Source organism: Microtus ochrogaster, chromosome 15 (assembly GCF_000317375.1).
Source record: "Microtus ochrogaster isolate Prairie Vole_2 chromosome 15, MicOch1.0, whole genome shotgun sequence".
Lineage (NCBI taxonomy): Eukaryota > Metazoa > Chordata > Mammalia > Rodentia > Cricetidae > Microtus > Microtus ochrogaster.
The window spans coordinates 20,677,903-20,697,085 of record NC_022017.1 but is presented as its reverse complement, the minus strand read 5'-3'; the positions used below and the strand labels follow the sequence as shown (position 1 = coordinate 20,697,085).

Genomic DNA, 19,183 nt, shown 5'->3' with positions numbered 1-19,183 from the left:
ATTTTATTGTGTTCCAGGGCAGCTTATATAGGCCTCTCCTTGACTAATGGCCATGCCCTAGGTCTCAGGATTTTTCAGCTGCAAGCCCACCAGAAACCACTCCCCTGCCATCAGGAACTCATGAGGGTCTCAAGCCCAGAGAACCTGCAAGCACAGGAAGTTGCACAGGAACTCACAGGCAAGGGGTTGCAGAAAATTCAGGGTATGAGGGTCTGCAGTCCCCAACAGTCACCAAGATCCCTCCAGGAAGAACCCGTTGCCTACACAAATCCACGGTGTTTGTCCTAGTGCTCATCACCCACCACCTTGTGTCTTCCATCTCTGGCCGGCTAGCTCAGTGCTTCTCAAGCTGTGGGTCACTGCTCCTTCAGGGACTGAAAGATTCTTTCACAGGGGTCACATATCCGGCATACCAGGTCTTTACATTGTGATTCATAACAGTTACATTACAGTTATAAAGCCGCAATGAGAATAATTTTATGATCGGGGTCACTACAATGTGAAGAACTATACTGAAGGGTTACAGCATTAGGAAGGTTGAAAACCATGGCTCTGGTTCCAAATCGTGCCAATCTCATGCTCTAGGATCACACTGTCCCACAGCACTCTGTTTTGCTGGAACTTTCTCTCCTACCTGCTGCTGTTCTCAACGCTGCCCACTCCCTCCTATGTGGCCAGCACAAAACAGGAACCCAAAGCACAAATTCCACTCCTACTCTGTTACCAAGCCTGGCGCTGTGCTCACCGCTTACATAAGCCATTTCCTTAACCCTCAACAAGATCCTAACAAGTAGCAACTATTAGCAAGACTCATTCTCCAGACGAAATTATAAAATTCAGAGATGTTCTTCTATAAAGCATCCAGAGTCACAAAAATAAAAGATACACATAAAAAATACAGATTTGGGGTAAATTTTTATAACTGATTTCTAATTTTTATTTTCATACTTAATATCAATATGTTATATTGGCAGTCTGTGTCAATGAAAGCAAAATGAAATGAACTGTAAGCAATTTATTGAGCATAACTCAAAAGTTCTAGGAAGAAAGGTATAAAATCACAATGAATACTAGAAAGAGAAAAATTAAATTGTTCTGCAGAAGATTTAATTTGGCACATAAGAAGAAAGCAAGAGAATAAAGTAATAAAACTTTTTAAATCAACAAAATAATTTAATAAGATTATAATTATGATAAATATGTAAAGGTTAATACATTTTCTAGGTTTCTACTGTTTATTATTTTATAAAATTCAGGATCTAGCAATTACATGCTGAGGTACACGAGGGCCAGGAAGCCTTTTGACTATATCTCACTGCCAATGAGACAACATTCTTTAGCAAGCAGGATCCCGGACAGTCATATAGCTTGCCCCGTGGCTTTAATCCACATGTAGCTTTCTGTCATTTCCAAGCACTCCAAACAACACTGTCAGGCAACTATGACAGAACATAGTCTATTGACATGATTTATTCGAGTATCAGCCCAGAGAATTCAGTAAACAGTTATACCCATGACTTATGGCATCTCTCAACCTAGAGCAACACCTTCCAAGGCATGACCATGTGACTCACTACAGTGTATGAGTAATAGCCCTTCCCCAGGAGCAGATAAAACAATGTCTACCCCTCCTTCTGAAGTCCCAAGTACAATGCCAGCTGTGGTTTCACCAAAGCTCACCTGGGGACCCAATGAGCTTACTAGTTTTACCTATAGACCAATGGGTGGGGGATAACAGGCAACCATGTAGGTGATATAGCAGTCTTCAAATTCTGATAAACTATTGATCTCCCTCTGCCTACTGACTACTATTATCATAGTCCCAAGTTCAAAACTTAAAAGATTTCCTTTGGATGTCTTCTAAGTATGGACATAAAGATGCTTCTCATTATGCTGGAGACATCTCTGTCAAGCACACACACATACACGCACACACACACACACGCACTCACGGATGCACTACGTGCATGCACACACATTTTCAGCACTCTGGATTCTCAAGCTCTTACTGTGACTCAAAAACATAAGACTACTGCTTTTCCCACAACAAGAATGTCAAACACAAATTACAAGCAATAGTAATGCTAACATCCCTAAACTTTCATCTCTTTTTATAAAAAGAATTCATAGGTGCTTCAGGAAGGCATAAGTTGGATCCACCCATGACAGGTCAAATGGACCCCTGATAAGTACTCCTGTCAATCAATAGCGTGTTGTTCTCGCCTACTGCCTATTTCTAAGTGGGAAGCTCCAAAAGTAAGATTTTCCTTTAAGTTCCTAAACTTTAGCTTCTGTCCTTGGTCTAGATCTGTCCCAACAGATTTCTAGCTAGCTTGATGAATACCATTCATGAATCAGCTACAGACAACAAACTGTTCCATAACCAAAGAACCCTAAATGTGTTAAAAGCCAGTGAAAACCAGTCAGCCATTGCGACTGGATCTCTCCAGCTGGGTCAACCAACCAACCAGATGCTTCTGATGAACACCCCGCACCCCAATGCTTAAATTCCCTCCTGGACTTTGAACACTTTTCCAGCATTCCTGGGCCCTAACAATGACATCTGGGAAGCAATTACAGAGGAGAATACATCACCCCTTATCCTAAGCAAACCAGTTTCCCTCTGCAAGAACTATTATATGGCTTTAAAAATATAAACAGGTACCCAGCACAGAGTCAAAGATTTGACTCAGGATACAACTCAAGAGGTGGGGGGGGGGAATGATGGTTAGCAATACATTTGAAGCTTAAACTTACTATGTTTGTAATACCAAAAAATTGTCTCTGACACATAAGGCCCTAACTTGAACAGGCTGTACCCTAGAAGCGCATTTCCTCTTCTTGCTAGATAGTAACTAGATAGATAGACTTGCTAGATAGATAGGCTAACTGTCACTTCTGACTTTGTAATCAAGATGACCAGGACAACTGTAAGACATACATGTTAGAATAAAAACCCTGCCTACACATAGACAGAATACATGTAATCATAAGGTTTTTGCCTTTATAGGCCTTGGACTGATACAGCTAAGTCCTGCATCTTGGAAGTGCTCTCAGATGCGGTCTTGGCCCCACATTGGACACCAGGATCTAATTTAAAAACCTCTTTTTATTAAAATTTATTTATGGTCATGATGACTCTCTGAGGGAGCCCAGACCCATAACAACTGGAAGGTCTACATCTAGCAAGAATGATGCTTTCTGTAAGACTCATAGAAGGAGACCTCTCCCTCCCCCAGTATCTTCCCACCTACAACCTCTAGTTCTTCCCAGATTCTATCCCAAGGTCATAATCAATTAAGGCAGTATACAACTGTTTGGGGAAGGATGACTCAGAGGAGGGTCCCATGACCTCCCTGTCCTATCATTCCAAAAGCAAAGGTCAAGAGTTAACGAACCTAGCTGTATTGATCTTTGGCAAGTAGGCCCAGCTGGACTCCAGAAGAGGATGGCCTCTGGCAAGCCTATAGTCCTATATAAGAGTCTGTCTGTCCTATTTCCTTTGGAAGTACAGTTAGGTGCCACATAATACATCCCATCCCCTATGGGATATGTTTGCAACAATTGTCCTCTGACATGTTCACAGAGCTGAAAAATCTATCTTGTAGTGACACCACTGTCCTCCTAACATGGCAAGGACACAAGTTACCCAACTCTTTGTGACGATGTGATGGTGCAGTCAGTTGTACAAAGGTGTCCAATATTTGAAAATAAAGAATTCTGTTACTGGTTTGGATACCCACTAAACCTCTTGCCCTAAGTTGTAGAGTCAACTTGTATTAAAACAGTGTGCTGCAATCAGGGTGTCAGCAGACCCACGAATGCCATGTCTGTGGCCTCTCTAAACTGCAACGCTTTCTCCTGAACTTGAATTAATTGCATGTCGTCTTGTTCATCATCACCCTGGGAGCAATAGGCTACATCATACACATATATACACCATATTGTCCAGGCTAGTCCATCTAAGCTAATGTGAGTATATTCTATATGTGATGCTTGCACAATGGTGAATTTTCCTGAGGATGTATTCTCAGAACATCTCCATGTTTCCTATTAATTATCTACATGTACCCTTTTTGGCCACCACTGTATTCAGATATAATTCATGGAGCATGTGGGCATCTGGTTATACATCACAAGCCCTGTCACCACACTCAAAGTAGTATAGAATAATCAAATTTAAAATATACATAGGAACATAGTTATGTTAATAAGAAAAATATATATGCTTATAAAAACAGAAAGAATGACCTACATAAATGAAATATATAATAGTATCCCAAAGAAAACATAGGCTAAAGGACTTTTTTAAAACACCATCTCACTATGCAGCCCTGGAACTCACTCTGTAGACCACACTAACTTCAAACTCATAGAGATGTGCCTGCTTCTAAGCTAAAAAATAAAATTATCAAGGATTTTATAAAAAAAATACCATTTTATAAAAGAAGAAATATCAAACATCTCCATGTATATACTAAAGTTCATCACAAGGAATGCTCATTCAGATTCATATGCGGTGTACACTGTTTTTTCTGTAAAATGGGCAAATATTAGCTACTCTTGAATAAATAGCATACTAAAGACTTATGTTGTTGTCACAGAAAACAAAGAATGCTGTGATGAAACAAACAGGGGTGCTTATGGACTCCAGACTCAGGCACTCAGCTGACCATGGCTGAAGCAAGGGCAGAAATGACACCACAACCAGCGGTAGTAGCTTGTGCCTGCAAGGCCAGCACCAGAGAGACTAAAAGAGTAAGTGCTCTAGAGACCAGACTCAAGGTGAAGGCTGCCTCCCCCACACAAAGACCAGCAATGCTGCCTGGAGCTCAGTCACCAGCTCCAGTCTTAAGCTACATCTCCACTCTAGTTGTGCTTGGCACATGGTAGGAAGCAGCTGCCTGGAGTCCTTCATCACTTGGACCTAAGACTGTCTGCCACACTTTCCACTGTCTTAATTTCCATCATGGGTTCGCTCTTAGTTGGTAGGATGCCTACCTCTGAATGGGTGGGAAAGCCATTTAGATTAAGCTAAAGCATTGCTATCAAGGGGGAAGGTTACATTTATTCTTCCTTTCAATCTGTACCTATTGAACATTTGTTAAATATCAACCGGTGTCTTGGCACCATGTAAGAGTGGGATGCAGAAATGGAGAAGCCCTATTTCAAGGAGTTTGCTTTACAGAGAAAGGGAGAGATGCAGTCTCCAAAGATGGAGGAATAACTCTCAGGTAGCATTAAGAACAGAGGACAGGGCTACAACAGTAGAGTTCAAGGTATGTAAGTCCCTGAGCTCTGTCCTCAGCACCACAGGAAGGAAGGCAGGAGGTGTAGAAGAGAAACAGAGGAAGGAGGGGGGAGTGAAAATATTCAAATATTCAAAAATATTCAAATCGAGTATGGGAAAGTGCCTTCAGAGGTGGTTCAGAGCAAGGCTTTCTGAGAAGTCATTTGCACCGCGAACTGAGGAAAAGGAGGCCAATATGGAGAGGCCTGGCTATCCGGAGAGGCCTGGCTATCCAGAGAGGCCTGGCTATCCGGAGAGGCCTGGCTATCCGATGTTGTCGGCAGAGATCAGGAAAACATAACAAGCACAAACACCCTGAGCCACAGCAGAAAGTGAGAGTTACAGCAAATAAAGTGGTGACGGAGAGCGCTCACTCTTGTGGCCATGGTAACACAATTTCATGGTGAAATCTTGTTAGCGTTATGGAAAAAAATAATGTCCTGGAGAGAGGGGCTTGTGTATTTTAAGGGGAAAATGCAATCTAGTGAGACGAAACTGATGCTGTTACAAAACAAGATGGAGATGGACCCGAGTGTGTCTCCCAGAGTCGAAATGAGATGCCATTTCTAAAATAAAGGCAGATGTTAGTCTTCACTGCCTTTACAATGTGAGCCACTGTCCTACCCCAGCTGGATTGACGTGAATATGAGTTATGTGTTGTCAAAGGAGCCTTCAAAGCCTTTCATTGGCAATACATCACAGTTTTAAAAAAAAGTGCATTCCTTTGGATATTCCAACCTATACCTAAACTGGAAATATAGTCCAGAATGCAAAACAGAGAAATGTTTTAAAAAATAGCCCACATTGGCATCCTTCTCAATTATATAACTGTATATTATGTACAATGCCTATTACAACATAATCATAACTGTTGCTTGTAATTAAGAACACTTGGTGGAAACTAAATAATCATCAAGCGACTGATTAAAGAGATAAGATCCTAATCAAATTAATGAACGATTTAAGTGGAATTTTAGCATCAAAGAAACAGCCTAGTACTCTCATGATGTCATAGACTTGGGAAGCACCAACCAGCGTGGGCATTTCCTGGCTATTCATCCTAAATCCTCTGTGCTTCAGCCATCCTCTGATAGAAAACAAGAGCGATGTGTTAGAAAACATAGGATGATGCGTGCAAATGCTCCACACAGAATATTCTGGAGAATAAACATAAAGTATCTAGACCATCGCCCAGCACGCACTAGAATAGAAAAGCACTGGGGAGAGGCAGCCACCATGATAAACAGTTCCCATGCTCAACACACTCACTGCCCTCCAGATTCCTGCATGCCTGTGTGAAGTTTTAAAAGGCCATGAAGCTTCATGGAAACATGGTAAGACAGTTCATGGGTTCTCTGTGAGAAGTCATGATTGACTCCCAGTTAGACTATGAGAGAAACCTAAATGGAACATGTGCCACCCCCACCCCCAAATTGGAGCTCATTCTGGAAACCCAGGCTCCAAGACAAATTCCGACTGGACCCACACAACCACAGCCCGGAACTGTGCAGTGTGAGCACAGGGCTAAAACCTATGAACATATGGGGGGGGGGGAGATCTGACTAAAGAAGCTGCTGACTTGAAAATGACCTTCAAGGGGCACACGGAACCACAGGATCTGGTAAATGAAGAGCCACACACCACTGAACAATAGCTGGAGTCACTGTGGGAGCAGGCAACAAGGCCATGGGTCAGGCTCCACACACCAGGGCGTGGCAATGTGCTCCCCAAGGTCAACCTTTCTGGAAGTAGGGAAGGGGGTTTGCTTGAACCACAGGTGAGGAATTCCAAGGCAAAGGACAACAAACCTGCTAAGAGGAGTGGAATAAATACAACAGCAAAAGAGAACTTCATTGTATCTAAGTCATCAGAACATGCATTGGAATGAAAACACATTCTGTGTGTGTGTGTGTGTGTGTGTGTGTGTGCATGTGTGTGTGTGTGTGCATGTGTGTGTATGTGCATGTGTGTGTGTTCCATTCTTTTCAACACAATTTGGCTTGAGTTTTCTATGTAATTTTATAGTGGTTGTGTAGAACTTTTCTATAACAAGGCCGATCTTTGATTTTTCACCGTCTTCATTTTGTGAGTCACCGTTCTCCTGCCTCGGTTGAATGGTAACACAAATGAGTTCTGTGCTGAGTAGCAGGTGCTTTCAAAACATTTTGTTGATATCACATCACACAGTTCGAGCAGCAACTATAAGAGAAAGACTTTCTACCCCACTTACATACAAAAGCAGAAATCAGAACCCAGTTGAATACATGAGCTGTAATCAAAACCAAGACTGTCCAGCTCTGAACTCTTTCTCTGCGTCTCACATGTTCCCCTTATTATGTTAGACCATGTAGATTTCATATCATTTTTCTCAATCTCTATTTCTGCCCACTCTAAATGCAGTCACCATGTTTGAACTTGCCAACAGTTGAATGGCAATGAGCTGCTGTGTATTTTACGTAATTTGTTAAATTAGTCGTCTGTGAGATCACTGCTCCCCTTGGAGTCAATGTACGAAGCATGTCTGTTCCAGGAGGCAAATTCTGATGACTGTGGCTGGTCCACAAACCATCACACACAAGAAAACTGAAGGCAAACACTACTTGCCCGAGCATCACTTCAGCAGAGGCTGCCTCCCAGGCACTCCAAGTACATGACCATACTTCCCAACTTTTAATTTCTTTGTCCATTAGCTGTTGGGAAATCCACTGCAATTTCAACCACTGCAAGCTCAATATCTTCACGTTGCAAAATAGAACCTGTACAGGAGGGTCATTTGCTTAGATTTTTAAGTTTCTTCAGTCACCATACATCCTTTACCAATAAAAAACAAGCCTATTCTTGGAAAGAAAAAAAAACACAAGCCTATAACAGAAATGCCTCATTAGCAGGTTATTGTTTTCCCTTCATCTTTTTTAGTTCAGTTTTTGAGATTATAACATAATCGCATGATTTCCCCCTTCCCTTTCTTCACTCAAAGCCTTCCCATCAAGTCCTCCTTGCTCTCTTTCAAATTCCCAGTTCCCCACAGGCTTTAAACTATTTTCAGAAATCTGTTTAAATCAATGAATAATTCAAATTGTACTCCACGGCAATCTGAGCTTTGCAGACTCTCCAAGAGAGTTTAAACAGAAGACGGAATCAAAGTCTGAGTGTTAGCACATGGGACCAGGCAACATAGAAACTACAGATGACTTCCTCAGATGACGTCATCGAGGGTGACCAGAGTGAAAATGCACCTCTGCATCATAAGGACTCACAGGTAAACTCAGCCCCAGCACCTACAAACCCATCGTGAAGTTAGTTCTACAAACCCTAAAATGTAAATAGATAACCTCATCAAAGGCCTTCATCCAGCCCCATTTCCTTCGTCATGCCTTTTTATAACTGACTTTTAAAAAACTCGGCTGAGACTGTATTTGTTTCTGCCCTTGTCTTCCACTCACAGATCCCCATAATAGGACATGCACTCCTTTCCTCAACAACCTTGTGTAAGCAGCTCATTAAGCACCATCTATGCGAGATATTAGACTATCAGATAGGCGTGGTACGGCGGTGGATAAGATTCAGTTAGTGTTTGATGAGAACTTATAATTTCATGGTTATCTGATAGTCTTTCAACTGTTTCTTCCAAAAAGCGCTAAGTCCACTGGAAGCCCAAGAAAGGATGTAGTGTAAGAGACTATATATAAATGCCCGTGTTCTTGCCTCTAGCTTGTTTGTATTTGATTAAGGGGAGAGATCTGTAAGCAGTCCAGTGAAATGTGGAACACGTACAACAAACACACTATAAATTGGAGAACTAAAGGTTGAATCAAATCTATTAGAAATTCTTCACCGTGACAGAAATGTGTCAACTGTCAACACACTCCAACAGGAGGGATGCGAAGAGGGACTTCTCCCAGCTTGCTCCTGATTGAGCTCATCTGAAGCGGTTTGGAACTAGGGAGGCTTTGGGTAAGAGCAGTGCGGAGGAGGGGAATGGGAGACACAAAGATAAAGAGATGAAGTTCAACAGTTAGGGCAAGACCCCACCACTTGAGACATGAAAGCAGCAGGAGAACCAGGATTTCAAGGCCGTGCCAGGCTACACAGTGAATTAATGAACAACCAATGCTACATGAAAAAAAAACAAAACCCAAACAAATACTCAAAATATTCAAATATCCTTACCGCACTGGCAATTGAGGAGTTGTATACAAAAGTTAAATTGCCTAAAGTATCTACCCTTTTCTACCCTACACCTCGAAGGAGATTCCACACAGCTCACATGAGTCAATGATGAGCAGACAATATTTGGATGAGGAGTGCTTAGTTAAGCTTATCTCTTGCTCTGTATGTGAACCTGAACCTCTGAACCTCATGAAGACCCCAAAGATAGATCTGGGGTGTGAGTGGGGAGGTCCCTGGAATCTTTATGTGGTCCCTCACCAATGCAGTCACGCTTAACATATCATTTTTCTTTGTTTTGCAGGATTACTTGTTTCTTTAAACTGGCATGTTGAGGGGGCAGCTGAGCCTGGCTTGTTAGGATTGTCAGAGCCTATCGCGTGGCCTAAAATCTCTAGTGACACTTGCATCCTGGTCAGACGGGCCTGGAGCTAATTGGTATCGTAGTCAGCCATAGTAAGCTACAGAAGTAAAGCAGCAGGAGTTGGGGGCTTACTTCTCAAATGACAGAAATTTTACTAATGTACTGAGGATATATATATAAAAAAAACACGGAAAGGACTTAGTCCCCTGTGAAGATGTAAACTAACATTTTTTAGTGGGCACATACACAGTCTGAAAAATCTCTGAGGAAATGCCGCTGACAATTCTGTTGAAAACAGCAGGTTTAGACCATTTTCCCCAAGTGAGAAATAAATGATACGAGCATACAATAATTGCATGGTGAAATCACAGCATTCCCTCTGCACTGGGAGCTGCTGGGCATGTCCTCATGCATGAAACCCATGTACCGCCTTCATTGAAAGAAAGCAATGCTAAGTTTTGGGTTTTCCTAACTTTCTACCATTCATTAGAGCTGTGCCTTTGCAAAGACTTTATACAATTAAGCATGGCAGAATTAGGGCTAAATACAATCAATGGAGCAGTCAGTCACATCTGTCAGAAGTACTTCAGATGTATCTTAGAGAACTCAGCAAAGCATCCTAGGCAGACAAATGGAAGAAGTGGCATAGTCCATAGACAGTGGTTTCTCAATAAGTCTGCTTGTTTTAACATAGATATCATATATAAGTCTCTGCTCTTTTCTCATTTCTAGAACTGTTTCCTTCTATCACTCTACTCTTGGGGCTTTATCTTGCTGTGACTTTTGGCTTTTCAAAAACTTTTGTTCTCACTTTTGTGGCACAAAATTAAAACGGATTGAACAAGTACGTTGAGGCTGTAAGAAAGCGTGTTAACCAATTGCTCCCTCGAGAGATTGGCCATACTCCTTTGAAACACCACGAGTCTCTCACTTCATGGGTTCAACAAGTAAATTAATAGAAATATTTTTCTCCAATACAAAGTCCATCTTGAGTCAACTATTAAGACATGCTGATTTGTTTTCCTGGTTAGATATGTTACATAGAATATCACACATTCAAGCTCATTGGTGTGTGTGTGTGTGTGTGTGTGTGTGTGTGTGTGTATAGAAGCCAGAGATCCACATCAGGAATATACGTCAGTCATTTCCTGCCTTGCGGTCTGAGATGGAGACGCCCACTGAACCTGAAGCTTGCTTAGTCAGCAGACTGAGGACCAGGGGCCTTGAGGAACTCTCCTTCACCTTTCCCAATAGACACTCCACTGTGCTTAACATCTTACCAAAGGAGTTGTCTGCCCAGCCACACTGCAAGTTACACTGATTGCCTATTTCTGTTCAACATTCATTCCTAACTAAAGAAACAAATTATCTGTCAGTATGCAGAAATAGTGTCCACTTCTAAAACTCACTGAGCTGTTATTAGAGACAATGTAACCAAAATTATATGTTTCTTATTCCTTCGCATAAAAAATTTTGCAGAACGTTATAATAACTGGGTAAAAAAAATTATTCTTTCATTAAGTTATACTGGTGAGAAACGTTTAGTTTCATATTTTTATCATTTATATTAACACTTCAACCTGTCCGTCAAGCAGCAAATATCTACCGTAATGAAAATGTTTACACACAAAGAACAAAGTCACATTTTATAGTAATCAATGGTAAAACACGTGCTTTTAAAACTGATTATATAGCAATACATATAAAAATCCAAATATTAAATCATAAAAAATAAAAGGAGGTAATATGAGAACTCAAAGAAAGGTGCAATTAATTATCACCCTCTGTGAGCCTATCTAAATGTCATGGACAACTATATGTAATGAGAGCCTTTACTGCCAGCCACAGGGCAAGGATTTTAGGCACTCAGAAAGCTGGAGTCTCTAAATCCAAATGAGACAGGAAGGGGATGGCTGAGTGGAATGAGGAAGTACCCTGGTCATCATTCAACAGACAAAACTAGTCATCCTGCGGGCTCGGCCATCCACATGTTGCCCTACCATGCCCAGTGCTGAAAGCAGATTACAGTAACAAAACGATGCTACAGACCCTGGAGTCTCAGTGCATTGTAAGCTAATTTAAAAATAATACACTAAAACTGCTTGTAACAAACTTATAAAAGACAGCGTGTCAAGGAGGCTAAGGCAGAGCAGTAGCAGTGAGCAACACCAGATAGCATTGATTCACTTCATTTCCAAAGTCAACTGTTTTCCACAAAGCCTGCCGGTGCCCTCTGAATCCTCCCTGACACAGCCCAGGGAGCCAGCACTCAGTAACGAGTGAGCAGAGTTAGCACAGAAGATTGAATCCATTTGCCATCTCCCCTGGAAGCTCTATTTACCAGAAATATTACAAGCATATTCAGAAGTAAACTGCGGGGAAAGTACAGCTTTTTATTAATATAGAACATTGTTCATTTCTGGGATGAACAAAACCAGTTAGATTCCTGTTGAGAGGAAAATCTAGATCAGCCACAGCAAAATTCCACATTGTTTGGGGAGAGGATTGAGTAAAATAAGGACTTGGAAATGGCAAGGGCTTGGTTCTAGAAATAACCTACCATAAGCTCCTTCTAAAAGAGTCTCACACAGGAATCGTAAGAAAGCTTAACAGGTAAAAGCACTTAGCACACAAGCTATACATGCTGAGTTCAAATCCCAGAACCCATAGTGGAAAGAGAAACCCTAAATTCACAAGGTGTCCTCAACTTCCACATGTGCTATGGAATACTCATGCCCACCACACCCCAACAACAACAACAACAACAACAATAATAATAATAATAATAATAATAATTTAAAATCTCAGACACCAAAATTAGGTCACACCATCTAGACAGCAATGTGTATTATATCAACAAGTTATGTTGAGCAGGGAGAAATAACAGCTTATAAACATATATTAGCACTGTACTTTTCCCAATTATTTTTTTCTTCATTGTTATTGAAAATCAATCCAGGTCTGGCCTGTTGTTTCATGTCTATAATCCCAGCATTCAGAGCTGAGGCAGGAGGATCAATAGTTTTAAGTCAACCTCGACTAGATTGTCACATGGGGAGACACTTTCTAAAAGAGAAGTAGAAACAAAAAAGACCTTCAAGATATATAGCTTCATCAAATAATATCATATCTCATTGTTTCCATATGTGTTAGATTTCCAATAAACCTTGAGGAAACAATAAACCTCACAAGTGGCATGCCCACAACAAAATGTTGTAAATGAAGCATAGAAATTGAACCTACTTAGCTCAAGACTAACCTTGACTTGAAAACCAATCATCGTCTGAGTAATGTACTTCAAACTTCTCTCAAAGATTTTAAATTTTCTACATGAATTTTCTAATTTAAAAGACAAACTCACAAAGATTTAAAGTGATTATGTCTCCATTTCCCAAAGCCTATAGTGTCTGTGGGTAGAAATTCTAGCATAAAAATCAGTTGCAATCAACCTGTTAGAAACTCTGCTTCATCATACTCATTTGCTCATTAAGCCTACAGGTTTTAGGATACATAACCAGTATCATAACCATGTATGTAACCAGCACCATAACTGTGTATATAACCAGAATTATAACCATATATATAATGAGCACCATAACGATATACATAACTATCATAGCCGTATACATAACCAGTATCATAACCGTGCAAATAACCAGCATCATAACCTTGTACATAACCAGCATCATAATCATGTATGTAACCAGAATCATAACCGTGTATATAACCAGCATCATAACGATGTATGTAACTGCATCATAGCCATATAAATAACCAGCATCATAACCTTGTATATAACCAGCATCATAACTGTGTATATAATCAACATTATTACTGAGTATATAACCAGCATCATAACCCTGTACATAACCAGCATCATAACCATGTATGTAAGCAGTACCATAGCTGTGTATGTCAGCAGCAGCATAGCCAAGTACGTAACCAGCACATGTGAACCTCTGGACATAGAGAGTCCAGCATCACAGTCCCAGAGATTGCGTCTCAGTAGACCTGCTTTGGAGCCCAGGAATCTGTAACAGAAACCCTCTCCACTTCACAGACACCAGATGACTTCATTTAGCATTGCACATTTACTGACCACTCAGAATCCACCATCATGAAAGAGTCCCAATGGTCCTTACATTGTACCCAAGAATTACAATAGACCTGCTTAATAGAGGTGTGTGCCAACTGTTTGAGGAGTGAAGAGAACTCCAGTTTAAGAAAGGGGCCAAGAAAGATGACATTTGACCTAAGTCTTGAAAGCAGATAAAAAGAAAGAAAAAACTCTAATTAAGACACGGGAGTGACGAAGGTAAGCGAGGCTGCAGACGGAGAGCAACATGGCACACCCACACTGCCTTGGACCAGGATGATAGCCCTGTGTGTTTTGGAACTGCATCTCTGGGTCAAACTTTGCTGCCATATTTATTTGCCAGGGGTCTGGATAGAGAGTAGGCACGTGTTTCTCACACTGCATCCAGACAGTTCATGGGAGAAGCTGTGCCAGACAAGACAAGGAAGCATCTTTAGCTCTGACTTTTCAAATTCTTACCAGGACGTGCACACTCAAAACATTTCAGCTTCCTTCCTCCTTCCAGGAGTAATGGAATGGATCAGCACTTGAGAACTAGCATGGGAAGACCAGAAGCATCCCATGCTCTGACTGCTAACTACCCCCTCAGTCCGGGAAAATGACAAAAATCACCAAAATAGTGAAACGGAGAGTAGTTAATCTACTCCTGAGAAAGGGATTAACTACTGAAAATTATTTCTTTCCATGAACTTCAACATCAGCTCACAGTGACTTGTTTTCAGAATAAAATTGGAAGCTTAACTAAAGTTTCACCATTTCAGCTACAGGGAAGGTCAGTTCATAGGGGAACTTAAGTTTTTAAAACTCTACAAGTGACTTTTTAGAAAGAAACATGAACGCACAAATAATAAGGTAATGAGCAAAAGAGAAGCCTGGAGATTGTGATTCTGCATTTAGGTGCCTATATCCAGAGTGTGGTTTTCCTCACTAACAAGGCAAGTTCACAGCCCCTGAAAATGAGGCTGACATCTCTCCCAGATTAGCCACGCCCATCTTCCTGTCATGTATGCTGAGTTCTCAACTCCACAATGTCCTATCTCTGCACATGCAGAAGCCTTGTTGCTAGGCTTTATCCTAGGTAAGTATCTTCTATGATGTTTATCTGCCAGTCACGTTTTACGTTTTCAGAGATGACAGCTTATCTGTCCTACCCACAAAGCACAGTTTAATTCCTGGATATATAAAAGACACTCAGATACTTGATCAGTAAAAGGAGATATATTTAGCTTCGGGCTTCAATTGTTATCTTGCCTTCCTTCCCAAGGTGACAAAGAATCTTTTGATTATGGGGGGGGGGGGGAGAAGGTTATCAAAAAGAGGTTCCATTGTAAGCTGCTTTTGAAGCAGTAGCCATCTGAGCTCCCTCAGACAATGTGGCATGGGAAGTCCTTGCCCTGCTCACCCACAGCAAGGCTGAGGGGCCCTCAATTGTATCTTTTTGCTAAGCATCCAGGGAAAGCTGTGCTCTGGGAACAGTTAGCTCTGTTTTCATTACCTGGCTTACTAAAGTTCAAACAGAGAGTAGATATAGAACCCTGTTAACATAACTCCAAGTGCCATTCTCTGCATGTGCTACCTAGTCTGGTGTCAACTTGACACAGCTAGAGTTATCTAAAAGGAGGGAGCCTCAATTGAGGAAATGCCTCCCCAAGAACCGACTGTAGGCAAGCTATAGGACATTTTCTTAATTACTGAATCATGGGGAGGGCCCAGCCCATTAGAGATGGCGCCATCCCTAGGCTGGTGGTCCTACATTCTGTAAGAATGCAGACTGAGCAAGCCATAGGGAGCAAGACAGTAAGCAGCACCTCTCCATGGCCTCTGTGTCAGCTCCTGCCTCCAGGTTCCAAATAAACACTTTCCACCCCAAGTTGTTTTGGTCATGGTGTTTTTATCATAGCTAAGACACTGTATCACAATAATAGCTCACAGTTTTTATTTCATAAATAAGAATGCCATGTCTTGGATAAGTACATTCCCCATATCCTTCCATAAAACCTTTATAATGCTCTAAAGAAAATGTCACAATTAGCTTCATTATCAGATATGAACAAGCTTAGACAAACTAAACAAGAACCAATTCTTAAGTAATAAAATTAAGTTCCAAGACCAGAATTTGCACCCAGGACTCTGATGTTGAAGCTCAAACCATACCATCCCCCACGGTGGCATGACAAGGCTCTGAACACCACACAAGTGAAATTAACCTGCCTTAAACCCCTACCTTACCAAGTACACTTGCCCAAAAGTGGTTTCTATGTTGAATTTAGCAAGAAATAAACAATCAACTGGTTCTAGACAACTCAAATAAGAGAGCAGGCCTGAACCTAGCAGAAATATCTGGCATTAAGTACTTGATTCTCCTTCAGAATATTTGTTTCTTATTCGAAACTCTTTTTTTTTTTAATGCTAAAGCATAATCCCTCAGAGAAGGTTTCCGGGACCTGGAGCAGAGCTGAAACAAACTGGTGTGAGCCAATGCACTTCAGGACCCCTAGCCACCAGTACTATTCCACACGCCCCTGAAGAATGACAATCGGCTTGCAATGTTCTTGTCTGTTTAGAGCCCTCCCAAGCCTGCAGGAGGCTGAACAGATGATGGATATGAAAATGCTGATATAGGAGAACTCCCGACCACCCACCGCGTTCCTGTGTTAGGGAGCAGTAACCTCCTTCTAAATCCCAAAGCCAGCTTCAGAGGAGAACCAACGCTCCTAGGAATTGCAAGCTCCTAGGAATTGCAGCTGTTAACTGGAAGGAGCCAGTGGGGCACTAAAGGGGGTGACTGTAATAAGCCAAGGGTATGTGTCAGCTGTCCTGAACACCATTATCACTTTCACAGCCTGAGGTCAGTCAGCTTCAAGACTAATCAAATCGTCATTTGTACTCCTCAGGGCTATCCCTTACCCAAAGAATGTGGCTATAGGGGTGGGGTGGAGTGGGTGCTGAAATGTGAATTGCCAAGATACTTTAGCTTTGGAACAGTGGTTCTCAACCTGTGGGTCATTTGCTAGCCCTTTGGGAGGTCGACCAACCCTTTCACAGGGGTCACCTCAGGCCATCGGAAAACACAGATATTTAGACTATGATTTATAACAGTAGCAAAATTGCAATTACAAAGTAGCAACAAAAATAATCTTCTGTCTGGGGGGTCATCACAACATGAGAGACTGTATTAAAGGGTCACAGGGTTAGGAAGGTTGAGAACCACCGTTTATTAGACTTAAAATTTAAGACAAGCTTTCCTACAGAAAGGCTGAGAACATTTGAAGGCATTTGCAAGCACAGGGTATATGTGGAGTTTTCCTCCGAGAAAGGCCCTTAAACGAGGAATGGGCACCTGGGTGTATGCAATCACTCTAGAATTCTTAATATAGCCGACCACCTAATTCTCCAAAACTGGGGCAGCGCAGCTCCTCTGCTTGACTTAGGGAGGATCTGTCCCATTGAGCATCAGGAAAGGAGCTCTGAAACCGGCAGTCCATGAGTTGAAAGTTGCTGCAAGCATTTATGTTTATCTAGTGGCGGGCAGAAAATCGGTCGTGACTTCTCAATTCTTAGGCAAGCCCCTGCCAGGAAGAACGAGCCTGGAACGGACACAGGCTTCAGGCAAAGGTCCCGAAGGGTGTAGGGTGAGGAAGTTGGATGGTTCCAGGAAGTGGTTGGAAAGGAGGAAGCTGAGGACCGGGAATTGATCCCACCGGGCGGCGGGAGTCCCAGGCCAATGCACGTAGCTGTCACGCGCGCTTTTGGCAGTACTGACCCTTCGGTTCCCTTCATCACTGAACACCTGGCCCTGATTTCATTTTTTTTTTTTGTATTTTTTTTTCTTAAAGGTTGTAAAGTGGGAGGCGGCTGGGTTTCCGAAGCTGAGTCACAGCTTCTGCCAACTTTCACTGCATCTCCCAGAAAGAAAACAAACAAACAAAAAAGACTCAGTCCCAAAGCCCACCACTCTAGTCCCCAAATCTGTGTCACTTGACCTGGGGAGGGGGGAGCGAGGGGTTAGCGGCAGTCTCACAACTGGAGTGTCCCCACTCATCAAGCAACTTCTCACCAGCGCCAAGCCTCGTGGTACAGGGAGCGCTAGCCAAGTGCCACCAAGCCCCAATGAAAGGAAGAGAAACGAGCCGCGTTCTCACCTGCAGGACACCGACACCTCCACGCGTGTGGCAGGGATGGCGGCACTCAGCTGGTTCAAGTCCCCGATGCCCGCGGCGCTGGTGAAGCGGCTGTCCATCTCGAGCGGAGGCGCGGAGCACTTGTCCCGAGCCCACATCCAAGCTGCGGCGGGCTGAGCGCTGCTCGGAGCAGAGCTCCCCACCGACGGGAAGGGGTGAGGGTGGAGGCAGAGGAAGGAGGCGGAGGCGGTGCGGAAAGGGGAGGGAGGAGGCGGACCTGGTGGCGAATCCGGGGACCGAGCCAGTCCTGGCAAAGCCGCTACGGTCTCGCAAGTGGCGCTCCAGGCAGCTGCAGCCCCAGGGCAGCCACGGGGAGGGGCTGGGTTTGCCGCCCCTCCGGATCAGGATCTGGGCGTGGAGCGCAGAGACAGTGGAAGACCCTGAGGGGTACCGTCTAGCAGGAGAGTCCCGGAGCCGGCCGTGTAGACTCCGCACCCTCGTACCCTCCGGGGCCGTGGCTGACTCCACTCTTGCCAGTCACTCCGTTTCCTCTAGGGAGGAAGTCAGAGTTGTGGGCTAGAAACCATCCCACGGAACAGCCTCCTGTGACCTAGGCACATGCGCCACCCCACCCCCACCCCCACTGATGGGTTCCCTACTCCGGGCTACTGGACTGATGGGGTCCTGGGAAGAAGGATGGCCTCCAGCCTTTGACAGCGGTACAGAGGGGCGCGCCTATATATGGGGCAAACTGGGGCGGAGTGGACACTGTTGGGACAAGCGCTGCGGTTTAAGGGAGGGGGCTTTACTGCGTCCTCCGTCCCCTGTAACTTGAGGGTTGGGTTCCTATAAGCGAGGGTCCCCTTAAGGGACTTCAGAGCCTTGCTATGTCCTTCCCTTTTCAAACCGATGGGATTTCTGCTCTGACGCCCGGGGTTGGAGGTGGGGTGGGAGATCTTAACCTTGTAATCTATCTCCTTCTCCCCTGGTCTGGTCCTCAAGACCTGCAAGCTGTGCAGTGTAAACCAGGTGCGCAGCTCAGGCAGCAGGGCGTTTGGCAAGTAGATTCTAGGCGGCAGGACTGGGGATGGGCAGGACGCGGAAGCCGCAGCAGCTTGCCTGGCAACCCCACTTTGCTGCACACA

At 43.2% G+C, this 19,183-nt stretch overlaps 1 protein-coding gene across 1 annotated transcript in view; it reads right to left on the bottom strand.

The window, feature by feature from the left end:
• The window catches only part of Cpne8 (copine 8), a 188,430-nt gene extending 169,788 nt beyond the window's left edge, over positions 1-18,642 (bottom strand). The window contains exon 1 of the mRNA XM_005354325.3: positions 18,060-18,642. Within this exon, the coding sequence (XP_005354382.1) occupies positions 18,060-18,196 (137 nt within the window). The 5' untranslated portion in view covers positions 18,197-18,642. The remainder of the gene's footprint in view (positions 1-18,059) is intronic.
• Between the last annotated feature and the right edge of the window lie 541 nt (positions 18,643-19,183).